Source organism: Gracilinanus agilis, chromosome 5 (assembly GCF_016433145.1).
Source record: "Gracilinanus agilis isolate LMUSP501 chromosome 5, AgileGrace, whole genome shotgun sequence".
Lineage (NCBI taxonomy): Eukaryota > Metazoa > Chordata > Mammalia > Didelphimorphia > Didelphidae > Gracilinanus > Gracilinanus agilis.
Genome location: NC_058134.1, coordinates 38,899,681 through 38,913,774, shown reverse-complemented (window position 1 = coordinate 38,913,774; position 14,094 = coordinate 38,899,681). Strand labels below are relative to the sequence as shown.

The following is a 14,094-nucleotide window of genomic DNA, read 5'->3' as shown; positions in this document are numbered from 1 at the left end:
AAGTGTAGAGAGGGGGGAAGGGAGTGACCCTGAGGGCCTCCAGCTCTGCCACCTGTGATCCACCCACCTTACTCCCTGTGCACTCCCATCGGGATGCTGGACAAAGAGGTGGGGATGTGAAAAAATGTCATCAGGCATGGTGGAGCGGGGAAGCGTAACACCTCTGCCAGAGTCCCTCTGCCTTTCTAGTAAAGAAAGGGGGGGGGGGGGGGAAGAAGATGCATCCACCCCCCCCAAGCATGCTCACAGAGTGTTCTGTGTGCCATCTTTGGCACGTGTATCATGGGTTCACCAGCATGGCCCTAGAGCAGTGGTTCCCAAATTTTTTTGGCCTACTGCCCCATTTCCAGAAAAAATATTACTTAGTGCCCTCTGGAAATTATGAAACTATTTATTGAACTCAGAATAGAATGTAATACAAAAAAAGTGTGGCCATCACTGCCCTCCTGGATTGCTGCAGCACCCACCAGGGGGCGGTAGCGCCCACTTTGGGAATCACTGCCCTAGAGTAACAATATGATTTTCAAAGTTAGCTTTCTGTTTTTTCTTATGATACAGATGGAGAAGACATTTCTTGAATTCCTATGAAAATATTTCAACTTATCAGTGGTGAAGCAGAACCCAATCAGCTGTAGTAATGTATTAGAAGGGAGGAGATGGGGGATTCCAGATGTTCCCACCCAAGAATGGGGCAATATAAATCCAATAAATGAGGGTCCATTCTCAGGTGTTTTTCCTTTTATATTTTGAAAAGTTGTTGTCTCAAAACAATATCTAAACTGTCAGATCTAACCTTTCTTTCGATTCCTCATCTTTCATAACCTTACTGTAGCCTTTGACATTGATGATCACTCTTTTTCTTGATAATCTTTCCTCTTCTGGTTTTCCTTCCACCAGATGAACCATTCCTTCTCAGTATCAAAAGACTTGCTTGCCAGTCATGGGTAGTTAGTCCTCTCTGCCTCAATCTGGTCCCCCTTTTCTCTATATTTTCTTGGTATTTGGTGATCTCATCAGGACCAATGGATTCAATTAGCATGTCTATGCTAATGAATACAAGTTTTGACATTTAGCCTAATATGTTCAATGCCTTTTGGATATCTTGAACTGGATGTCCTCTAAACATCTTAAATTCAACGCCTCCAAAAGTAAACATTACATTTCTCCACCAAATCTCTCTTCTTTCTAGTTTCCCTATTTCTGTCAAGAGCACCATGGCTTACAATCTAGGTATCATCTTTGACTAGATTCAATCAGCTTCTAGGTCTTGTCACTGTTTTTTTTTAAAACATTTCTCATATACACCTCTTTTTTCCTCTGATGTTACCAACACCCAGGTGAGGGAATGTTCATACACGGACTTTGCAAATTCACAACTTGCTCCCTTATTCCAGTCCACTCAGCTACAAAATTCATCTTCCTAAAAAGCAGATCTGACCGTATTACCCTCCCTCCACACTCAATAAACTCCAGTGGCTCCCTATTATTTCATAACCTAGCCCCTTCCTTTTAAAGGAGGCAAGAGAAGATGTGATCCAAGGGCACAAGCAGAAAAGTTGGTGCTGGCAAGATAACCTTTATCCTCCAAGGCAGAGGGCAAAAAAATAGAGGCTGAAGGGAGATGTTATAGTGATTTAAAGTACAGAATTGAAGGAGAAAGGATGTGATGAGGTAATAATGAATAGCTTAATTTTTTTCAGTGAAGTATCAGTTAAGGTCCAACATACGTGCTCCATTTTGTCTGACACGGAGAAAACACAACAGATTAATGTGTAATTAGACTAGAAAAGTAGGCTAAAGGTAAATTGTAAAAGGCTATACATAACAAATATAGGAGTGATACTCAATATATAGTGAAGTATAATATTAGAGGTTTAAGAAAAAGTTAAGAGCAAAATTTGCAACAGCCTCTGTGAAGAGTGCTATAGAGAATTAATCTGAAAAGGTAAAGGAAATAACAGTCTAAAGGAGGCAGGGAACTATAACTATCCAAACAAGTTATGTGTGAATCAGAAGGATTTCTGTTACTGATATAATAATATTGTACCATGAAAAAGAAGCAATGTCCTGTAGATAGGTCCTCATCCTACCATCTGGAGCTTAGCATCAAGGAGAATGAAAATTATGATTAAGAGAAGAGCATAAAGAACATAAACTTTTGTCAACAGCTTTCCTTTTTTCTCATGCCCTTCACATGGGATACAGAAGTGGCTAGAGGTCTGGTGGCGGAGCTATGTAACAGAAACTATAATCAACAGATAGGCCTTTTGGAGCATGTCATCACAAGCAGCATAAAACTTTCTAATTAGTGTGCACAACATTGCCAAGATATTTGGACAATGAGCACTCCATACATACATTAATGGCTATCAACTGTAATTTCAAAAACAGTCTGTAAATCAGCTTCCTTAACTCAAAACTGCTATTAAATGATCAGGAAGTATGAAAAATGTAAACATGATAGCATCACCATAATTCTATGAAAGAATCTAATGGGGACAGGCTTGTTTCTATTCCCAATTAGCTAGTTAGTTAGTTATTCCTGTTGACTCCCTAGGAGCATAGGGCCGCAACCATCTCATTACAATTGGCCAATTGTGACATTGGAAATTTGGGGGTCTTATATTGAAATCCATGATAGGGGACTTGAAAACTACATTTCCCATGATTCCTCTTATGTAATACAGGTGGCAGGAAGTGTGATTACGGAGACAGAGGTATAAAGACTCAGAACTTGATTGAGACATTCTCTTTTATGAAGCAGCCAGTGGGAAAGCAGTGGGGGGGGGAGGGGGGGGGAATTTGAATTAGATCTTAGCAGGCACGTGGCTTTTTTAATTATCAAGATGCCTTTAAATAAAACCCTAATATTTTTGAATATATCCTTCTATATCAATTTTATTTGTTACACAATTTATAATACAACTTTTCAGAGTCTGAAATATGTTCGTATGTAAGCAATCATTTATTACAAGTGTCTACTATATGAAAACATTTTTAAAATCACCAAATAATAATACATTTTAAATCTACTTTAAAAATTCAACTATAAAATTAAATTAAAAACTACAATTTTGCCTACTTTACTCCAAATCTGAAAAGCAAATGCAATAATTTGCTGAATGGGAAAAAACATTAATATGGATTATAATTTGATAACTGAATACTATCATGTTACTTATTTTTAACTAATGATTTCAAGATTCTTCATTGGACCTCTGGAGCACCCTGGTTTCCAACCATCAAAATATTGATGTTAAAAGTAACAGAGTTTTCTTACAACCACTTTCTTTATCCTTTTTTCTATATCCTATGATACTTGGCAAAGCTGAGGATGTTAAAATACCCCAAGGAACAAAGGCACCCTAACAATCAGCTCTATTCATCTTCTAGTTTCCTATCATTCACTCACACTCTCACACACACATTCATTTTTTTGTTATTATCTCAAAATTATTTTAGATGATAAATTATTCTGGAAATTGATGGGAGTGACGGTGGGTTTAACCACTATGACCCTTGATGTGTCCCGAGTACTCCATGACTTCTACTTACTTGAAGGAAGAGTAAAAAGCAAAAACACAAACAAAAGATGGATGAGAAGTTAATGTCTTCAAGGGAATAGAAAGCCTGTGTTAACATGAAAGTGAGTCCATGTTTCCAAAAGGTGATTTGGAAGAGCCCTAGTTGGCCACTGTCACTCTCAAACTCTCCTATTCCCTCCTTTACCCAGCAGCCTGTCTTTTGAAGTCCACTAAATCAACATTTTCCACTCACTCCAAACTATAGTACTGCATATTCTGACCTACAGAACACTCTTCTTCCTTTTCCAAATGAGTTGGGCACCTGGCTTGCTATCTCTTCTACACTTCCTGCGTTATGGCCAGAAGGCTTTTGAATATCTACAGAAATGTTCTCTCAAAGTCCCATGCCTTCCTATTCCTTGTCTCCCTAAATCCCACAGTCAACTACTTTACTCAACCTTGGCTACACACTATAATATACCCTTTCCTACAAATGTTCCATATCCTTGATTAGAAATTCTGAAAACTGCTTTATCTACTACACTTTCCTCCCATTGGGCCTCTCCTTAGTCTACTATATCCCTTCTCTACCTAGTCTTTGCCTTCATCCAGAATTTCAGTCTTTCTATTACTTAGTATATTCTTTCAGGCTATGACTCCTGCTGATTTTATTTTCTTCTCTAATTTCAACTCAAGACTTACCTGTTTCACTCTATACTGTCCTCAGCTCAGTGATCTCTTATTTCCTTGCTCTATCAACTCTTGTCAACTTAGCCCTGGATTACTGCCACCAATTGCCTCCTCTGTTGCTAAGTGACTAGAAAAAAATGTCTGACCATGCTTGCTGTATATATTAGAAATTTACATTATCCAAACTCAAGAGTCCTTACTATAGCCCTTTTACACTTTACTCTCAGTCACGTTCTATCTCTCAGCTCTCGAGTATTATCCCTGGCTGTCTTTTGTGTCCACGATGTTCTCCCTCATTTTCTATTATTTTCTTTTTAAAATTCTATTTCTATAGGAAGGTTTTCCAGCTTCTCTGCCTTCTAGAGCCTGTCCTCTGTTCACAGCTTCCTACTTAGCCTGTCTATAGTTCATGTGTTTGTATTTGTTTATTGTCTCTCTCATTAGGCTATGACCTCTATAATGAGGCCAAGGGTTGCCCTTTGCCTTTTTTTGTACCCCCAGAGCTTTGTACTGTGCCTAGCACACAGAGTCATTGTACCCATATTAATTCCCTAAATTTCCACAGAAGTTATTCTAAATCTTTTTTCTAATCAAACCTCTGCATGCAGCTGAGGTCTTTTTGCCTCTTATTTTACTGGGAAAAGAAAAAAAACAGGCAAAATTCAATGTGAGCTACCTTTTCTTCCTTCTCATGATCTCAAAATCCCTTGACCTCATTTGTCATTCTCCATGCTTCCTCCAGTCTCAGATTCCAAGTGTATTTCTTGCCAAAGTCAACCATCCTACACTTCCCCTTGATCTCATCTTTTCCTATTTTTTCCTAATAGATTACAGCCTAAATAATTTCTTTCCCATTCTCTCAAATCCTTAACATCTTAAAAAAAAATAATTCCCAGGAACTACTATCTTATATCTCTTTTGCCTCTTTAGCCAAACTCATTGGAAAAGTTGTTGATACTCGCTGCCTTTACTTTTTTCTTCTCCTGACCTCTTCACTTTAATGAAACTGCTCTTTTCAGAAATACCAAGAAAAAAACACCATCTTCATGAAGTCTTTCTGAAATTGCCAACTGTTAACATTCTTCCTCTGAGCTACCTTGTACTTAACAAATCTTAACAAATATTTGAATTTATTCAATTTATATTTCTACTATATAGAGTTATCTGTGTACCTGTTATCTCCCCAATCAGAATGTAATCTCATTGCAAGAAGGAATTATTTCATTCTTTATACTTGTATCCCAGTATCCAGCATAGTACCCGGCACATAGTAGACACTTAGTAAATGTCCATCGAATGACTGAAAGGAGAAAAGGAGAATACCAGGAGAAGAAAGAAGTAAAATATGAATGGAAGAGGAAGTAAGTAAGGTTGTTTTAAGTTTGTTTAATTAAAAAAAAAATCAACAGTCTATTCTCATTCACCTTTCCTTTATAATTACATTATGAGGAATGAGGCATGGATAAAGTTATAAAATACCTTCAAGATCATTTAGCCTAATTTTTCATTTTATAGATGAAGAAGCTGAGGACTAGGGATGTGAAGAGAGATGTTCAAGGTACAGAGATAGTTAGAAGTGCCAAAAAAATTGCAGAACTAGACAATAGCAAGAAGTCATAGAGTGAGCTTATTCTTTCCCATCCTTTCCTGCCCCCAAAATTAAAATAAAAAACAAAACAAAAACAAAAACAAAAAAAAACCAAATAACCCTCCAAAGAGATCCAGAATATGCAATAGGCCAAACCCCAGTAAAGGAATGCAGAAAATGTCATAGTGAGTCATTTGTCCATCCTAGGTCAGCCGGGGTGACAGAGATGTAGCATATGGATACTGGGGATATAGCCTGGCCAGCAGCATGCCACAAATAAAACATTTCAGTATTTTGGGAGAGACTGTGTGCTGAGAGAAGAATACATCTCAGATCCATATACCTAGGCATGTTCACACTCATGACAGGGCACAGTGAAGTGGTCAGGGCCCAACTTGTAGTTTTGTTTTCCACCACCCAGTTCTAGAAGTGCAGTTTGGTGTCTTGATGATCTTAAGGGAAGAACAGGAAGAAAAGGAAAGAGGAATACATTGGAGAAGTAAAGACAGGGAGGGAAAATGACCTCTCATAATCAGAGTATGCAAGTAAAAGTCTATACAAACAGAAGGAAGAAAGTGTGGAGCAGTTTACATTTCAACATCCTGATGTAAACTAGTCAAAGGGAAAAATATACACACATACGCAAACACACACTGGTGCACACATATACACAATTGGGTACATTAGTACATATCAATAAAAAAGGAAATTGGAGGGGAAAGGAAGAAAGGAGGGGAAATTGGAGAAATAATATATTAAGAAAATGATTAGCCTGAAGAAAAACAAACTCTAAGTTTAGGATGTACAAAAATATAGTTAGCTCTTTTTGAAGTATCAAGGAATGGGAATATGAGGAGGTGCTTATGCAGTGGGAAATGGATGAACAAGTTATGGTACATAAATGTGATAGAATGACATTGCACTATATACAAAATGCTAAAAAAGCTAATGCCAGAAAAACCTGGGAAGATATAGTATATATAAATTGATGCAGTGAAGTGAACAGAACCAGGAAAATAATTTATACAATGACAATAATACAGTAATGCTAAGTAACTCTGAATAAGTTAGTTAACTATGATCAGTGTAATTAATGACTAACCATGATTACAAAGGGATAAGAATGAAATATGCTGTCCACTTCCTGATAAGGAGGATGAAGGATGTGTAGAATGAAATACATTTCTTTGGAACATGGCCATTGCAGAAATTTGTTTTACCACACATGTTTGTAACAAGGGGTTTGTTTTTCTTTTATTCTCAATGGCGGAGGCGGAGAGGAGAGATTTGGATGGCAATGTGAGAAAGTGGATTTTCTTCTAGGACTCAGTTTGCTTATTTGTAAAACAAGTGAATCTATCAATGCAGAGCAGTAACTATTTTGTAAGTTACAGAAATTGCTTAGGTAAGTGAGTGATTACATGATTTGCTCAAGGATATACCACTTATATGTGTCAGCAATGACTCTCGGACTCCTTCTCCATCCTTTACATCTGACAGTCTCTCACATTTATATGTCTTTCTTAGGGTTTCTTCAAGTTATGTGCACGCACGCACTCACACACACAACTTGATCCAGCTAAATGTTACATTCAAAGAGTTAAAATTGTGGCTCACCTAAAGGGCAATGAAGATATGCATAGTAGGCTGCAGATATACTGCATAAACAATGTCCTACGTACAGTGTGCAGAGATCCTCCAAGGTACATATAATGAAGAAAGAAGGTAGGTTGGCCATATGATGAGACCAAGGGAAAACAGATGGATAGTACATGAATTCTACTGGTGCCCATATAAAAAGACAGAGGAAGGCATCAATAAGATAATAGATCCTCTGAAGCAGGCAGATGTAACTGCAGAATAGAACTGAAAAAGCATTCATCATATGCCAAGTATTGTGCTAAATGTTGGGAATACAGATAGAAAAATGAGACAGTATTTGCGATTTAAGAATTCAAGTACTAATGGGGAGATGGTGCAGGCCCAAAGACAGCAATACTCAGGAGTCACAAGGGCACAGCAAGAGGAAATAAAAGACCCAAAGGCCCTCCAACTTATGGTAAGGATTGTGGATGGTGGCTCGTGATCATCACAGGGGTATAAGTAGCCAGGACCCTGAAGGGATCAGGGGAAGGGTCTATGCTAGTCAGATTGGCTTGGACCTTTTAGCGGATGCATTTGTGTGAGTATACATACACACTATCTGTTCATTTGATTGTCATGATCTCAAAGTAATTTTATGTAATTTTACATGACAAATTCATCTGAAAAATAAATGAATAAGCAATTTAAGGAAACAATACTTACAGCTAAGTGCAAAGGGCTTATTGGTGCTCTGTTATCTGAATCATTTAGCATATCCGTACCCGAGGTTTCCATTAGCTAAGAAATAAAAAGCACATTTAAATGTAAAAAATGTTTGCAATTTAAAACATTTCAGAGTAATTTTTATTTTTAAATCCAGAATTTTATCTTCATGTAATGTATCTAAAAAACTGAAGATGAAAGCTAAAACATTTATAGAACTGAGTCATATTTGAAGATATGACAATGTTAAAGGAATTTTCTTAATCTCTCCCTCTGACTCTTTAAGAGGCAGGAACAGAAGGATTTCTACATAACAGCAGCAGAGCTGACAGGAGTCTGTGTGGGAGAGCTGAAGATTCTATTATCTAGGAGATGAGAAGGTTAAAGAAAGAGACAGTTGAGAGTTTGGGGGCTTTTCAGTCTTGGTCTCTCAGTCAAGAGCCACTACTGACAGTAGTAAAACCAACAAGGAGTTGGAAGGATGCTAACAAAATGATAGCACTACTTCATTTTTAACTGTAGTCATCACAGTTCCCCTCTGATCATCACTTCTACATGTAACATTGAAGGCATGGGCCCAGTTAGAACTATAATAATTGTGAAATACAATGAAGGCAAGATAATCTTATGGAAGATCAGAAAAAAGGAAAAAATGACCATATGAGACAATACTAAATCTACTCCAGTACTACTCTAGGCAGAATCACACAAATAGTTAAAAAAAATATTTCATGCAAAATTTTAAAAAGGTATATATACTTACGACATCTAAAGGAGTTTCACTGGCAATCTGAAATTTAAAAAAACAACAACATATATATTGTATAGTGCCATGAATAATTAACACCCAAAATATCAAATATTAAAGGCATTCTATATTTGCAGAAAGCTTTGTTATTGTTTTGAATCTATACATTTGGGTAATTGCTAATTTAAACATCATACTGTCTGTGTCTTAAAAGAAAATAAACGTTGAGAGTCAGGCCTAGAGACAGGAGGTCCTAGGTTCAAATCCAACCTCAGACACTTCCCAGCTGTGTGACCCTGGGCATGTCATCTGACCCCCATTGCCCACCCTTACCACTCTTCTACCTATGAGCCAATACACAGAAGGGTTTTAAAAAAATAAAATAAAATAAAATAAAATAAAATAAAATAAAATAAAATAAAATAAAATAAAATAAAATAAAAGGCTTTCCAAGAGGAATAATACAAGTTTACACAGAATATTAGATGGGACTTGTCATTTTTTAGGGGAAAGAAGCTCTTGGTGAGTTTTCCCCTATTCCAATGCAGCTTGGCCTTTCTGCCACTTGAGACCTGGGTTTTGGTCTCTCCCAACACTAACACATTCTAGTTGTATATATGATCCTGGGCAATTGAATACATATAGAGTCGTTTGAAGTTTATAGAATATTCCTCCTTTCATCCTTGTAGGGCATTTAATATTATACTATGTTTGATATACTCTATGTGATGAAAATTTAAGTTCTATTTCTGAGAATTTTTAAACGAGTAAGGTATTTTTATAGTTTGAACTTTACTTTAGAATTTAATCAAAACGTACCTAAATCTGACACTTTTTCTCCTAATGTGGGTTTTAAATCTGCAATATATGTAAGAAAATTCAACAGTAGGAACTCTTATCTTTTAACCTCTATTCCCTATAATTTTTTCTTATGGGAATCATTTAAGTTTCTGATTTGTTTTTAACAATGTTTTAGTAAGCCTTGACCTGACCTGTTTCAGGGTAAATGCCTATTAGCTTATACCACATTTTGCTCCTGGTTCAGAGGATAGTAGATTTAAAGCCAGTAGGGTCTTCAGAAGCCAGTGAGGTTAAGAGTCTTGTCAGGATCACATAAGTGGTAAGTGTATCTGAGGTGGAATTTGGCCTTCCTGACTCCAAGATCAGTATCCTATCAACTATAGCAGTGATGGGCAAACTACGGCCCACGGGCCAGATGGGGCCCCCTCAAATGCTCTATCTGCCCCCTAGACATTATTCCTAATCTGACGAATACAATGAATAGGATACAATACAATGAAACTTCCAAAGAGTTGCCTTAGAAACAGACTGACAGAGATGAACATTTCCTTTCCTTTGGCCCCCTCTTTAAAATGTTTGCCCATCACTGCACTATATCAATAATCTGCCTTGGTTATAATCAAGAAGGGTGAAATGTTCAGTTGTGTTTGACTCTTCATGATCCCAAAATAGGTTTTCTTGGCAAGGATCCTGGCACTAGTGGTTTGCCATTTCCTTCTCCATGGAGGCAATCAGAGACAAAGTGACTTTTCCAGGGTCACACAACTAGGAGGTGTTTGAGGGCACATTTGACCTCAGGTCTTCCTGACTCCAGTATGGTGCTCTAACTACTAAGCAACAGCTGCCTTTAATAGTGTGAATGGTATATAGCAATTTAAATCTAAATATCTGAAGTCAAAACTTCTTTTGCAGTTTGCAGGTAAAGTCTTAGTTTAAAACTTTCTTCAATCAGAAAATTCTACCTCTACAAGAGCTCAAAAGTAAGGACATGGCAGGCATTTGGCTGAAGAAAAAGTTATTAAGAAGAGAAGTGAGAATAAAGGAAGAATAATCATTAGATTTCCTGTCTTCATTTCTCCTTCCCACTTGAAAGTTATTATGGAAGAATCAAATTTAATTAGGTCAAATATGAATTTAAGAAAAATATAAATTTAGGAAGTGTTAATTTTAAGGACTTAATGGTATTATAATTTGCAATCTATAGTTTAAGTTATGTGAAATGAACAAAACCTAGGGACATCATCCAAGGTGCTAGGGATCTAAAGATTAAAATGATAGGACCTATAGTTCAGTAATGGGCCAAGTCAAGAACACCAGCTAAAAGTTTATTAGAATTGATCATCAAGTATTTATAACAGTTTAGTGTGTGTGTCAGGCATTGTGCTAAGTGCTGGGAATACAAAGGGGAAAAAAATTCCTGCCTCTGAGCAGCTTTATTCATTAGACCAGACAGCTTGTTCTTAAAAAGATGAGTAAACGATAAATTCAGAGGAGATGGAAGCTAACTTTAAGAGGAGAATTCACCAGCAAAAGAGGAAACAAGAAATGGTTTTGTAGGAAGTGTTATAAGAACAGAAATTCAACATAAGGGAATGAGAAACTGAAGGTAGAAGGAAATGTTTTTAAATGGCTAGGAGTAGAGAGGTTCAAGATGAACCTCTGGAAGGAGTCACAGAGGAATGACACATGAAAAATCAATGCCCGTAGGCTGGTAAAGGCAATAGTAGATCAAATATCAGCAGACAGCTTAATGTGGCCAAGATAGAGAATTTGTAAAGAAAAGCAGTATGAAATAAGCCTGGACAATGAAATGGCAGAGTTTTTATTTTCTATCTCTAAGTGATGGTGAGTCCCTAAGTTTTTTTTAGGAAACTAGCATATTAGGAATATAATGCTAATAGTTAATACTAGCATATTAGGAATATAATGTTACAGAAAGGATGGAAGGGAGAGGCTAAATGCTGGAGGCAAGTATGTAAGTAAGAAGGCGACTGTAACAATCAAGTGAACTAGAACAGTAGTTATGTGAGTAGAAGGGAAGGTCTTAATTTTGTAAGGTAAAATCAACAGGATGTAGCTACTGATTAGATGTGACAGAGTGAGAGAAAGGGAAGAACTACAGATAACTTTGAAGTTTTAAGCCTGGCTGACTAGAAGACTGGTACCATCAAATGAAATTAGGAGGGACAAGTTTTAGCAGGAAGATCAGTCCAGCGTGGAAAAGCTAAGTGACTGTGAGATATCCAGGTGGGGCTATTCACTAAGGAGGTAAAAATGTAGGTCCAAAGCTCAAGAGAGACTAGGAATGAGATAAATTTAGTTGTCTTCTGCAAAAAGCTGAAGCCATGGAAGTGAAGGAAATTATCAAAGTGAAAGCTGAGAAGAGGCCAAAGATGGTGTCTTGGAAGGTGTCTCCACCTCGAAGGTATGCAAGAGAAGGGAGAAAGAACAGGAGAGGCAGTGCCACAGAAGCTGAAGGAAGAGAGAATCAGAACAAAGGCCATCAACAGGGCCAGATACTGTAGGAAGAAATAGGGGGATGAGGCAGGTAAAAAGATCTGATAATTTAGAATTGTCTCTATTAGCCTGAAACTCAGTAGTTTCAAGGTGGCATAAAGGACAGAATTGGAGAGCAAGGAATTGAGGAGAGGGTAGGTACGGCAAGAACTCGGCATCCCTAATGTAAACTTTTCACTCACATAAATGCTAATTATTATTATTCTTGATGGGTTTTTCTCTTTATTAAAATACAAAATTATAATGTTCCCCACAAGAACGTAGCACTCTTCTTACCAATTCTAGACACAAACGGTGACCATAAGCAGCAGAATAATGAACCGCATTGTATCCTTGCTTGTCACGGATTCCTGGATTTGCATCATTTCTTAGTAAGTATTCCAGGCACCTATGCAGTAGACAATAAAATTCATAACCTTCACATTCTATCATTTTAACCAACAGTAAGAAAGAAGACATTCAAATAATACAACATATATGCTTACATAGAACTGTGAAGATGGGATTAACTCTCCCCGCCTACTCTTAGATTTAATCACCAGAAGTACCCCCCCCCCCACTTTATACTTAAGTGGAGGGAGGTCTGCAACCATCATGCTAAAGTGGGTGAGAACTCAGAAATGATTGACTGCCCCCTGGGCAGTCCTAAGAAAATTTATAAACTACAATTGGTCTATGTAAAGTAGAAGGAAGGCAAAGGAAGTGATGCAAAGAAGGGTCTTTAAAAGTAGTTGCAACTTCCTGTGAGGGAGAAGTTTTTTGGAGTTGGAGCTCTTTCCAGGCTGTGAAGAAACTGCACTTTGGATTGGTGAATGGAAAAAACCAACCTTCCTTTCCTGACTGCCAGAGAGATTAACACCAAATAGGCCTCCCTTGAAGGCTATGTGTGTGATACCTAATTTACCTTTGAGCTGAAGCCCAGCCGGAGCAAAGCCAGGTGCCAGAGCAGATATTTAGCTTGTTAAGCTAGATTTCTTACCCTACCCCCTTTCTCATTTCTCTACCTTACTCTTTCCCTTTATTTTATAAATAAAATTGCTATAAAGACATTTTGACTTAAGTTATATTTTAAATCTGCAACCACCATATTATTTATGATTTTCATATATTTTAGTTGAATCCTTAATTTTAATTCCTTATAGAACCAGTCTCACATAAAAAAAGGACAGTATCATTCACACGACAAATTATAAATATTTCTATGAAACATCATCCTACTCACAGTGAGTATATCAATGCATAACCCTTGCTCCTTTCACCCTAGTCAAGGGTTCCCTTGCTGTAGCATTCCTTTCAGGGTTCCCCTTCCATTCAACTCCTTAAAGAGGAGGACAAAGAGGGAAATCCTCACTTTAGGAAAGAAAAGGACTCCTATCCTCTGTGCTACTGTCATGCCCTAAGTAAAAGTTATTCCTAGCTATAGTTCCAATAATATTTAGTTATCTCACCCACTCCTCCAAAGTGGAGGAGGAGCCCATTTGTTCCTCACTATGAGAAAAAAATGAGATAATATAGTTCAGATGATTCTAAATCTAGAGCTGGATGAGGCCAGATAGGTCAACCTCCTTACTTTATAGATATAGAAACGGAGGCCTAGACCTACCCAGTGGTACACAAGTGTTGATCATCAGAGACAAGTTCTACCTAGGTCCTCCAATTTTAAAGTCTCCTTTTCCCACAATACCATGAATTGTTAGCTATATCACTATTTCTCCTATATCCAAAAGACAACTAAAAGGCCTATAAGGCATACTTTAAACTAAAGATAGGAAAAAACTAGCATTTTGAGAAATGACTGGACATAGTACTGATTGTAAAAAGAAATGGGGCTGGAAATCACTTAGAAAGAGGTAGAATATAAAGAGAAGCAATTGTGTGAGGTATACAATGATATAGTAATCTTAGAGATAATAGCCATA

The 14,094-nt window shown here is 37.2% G+C and overlaps 1 protein-coding gene across 2 annotated transcripts in view; it reads right to left on the bottom strand.

The window, feature by feature from the left end:
• The window catches only part of ANKRD28 (ankyrin repeat domain 28), a 114,954-nt gene that overhangs the window by 17,201 nt on the left and 83,659 nt on the right, over nucleotides 1-14,094 (bottom strand). For both annotated transcript variants that reach the window (XM_044678669.1, XM_044678668.1), the window contains 3 exons: nucleotides 12,452-12,563; nucleotides 8,873-8,899; nucleotides 8,110-8,184 (listed from right to left, as the gene is read on the bottom strand). In XM_044678669.1, coding sequence (XP_044534604.1) covers nucleotides 8,110-8,184; nucleotides 8,873-8,899; nucleotides 12,452-12,563 — 214 coding nt within the window. The remainder of the gene's footprint in view (nucleotides 1-8,109; nucleotides 8,185-8,872; nucleotides 8,900-12,451; nucleotides 12,564-14,094) is intronic.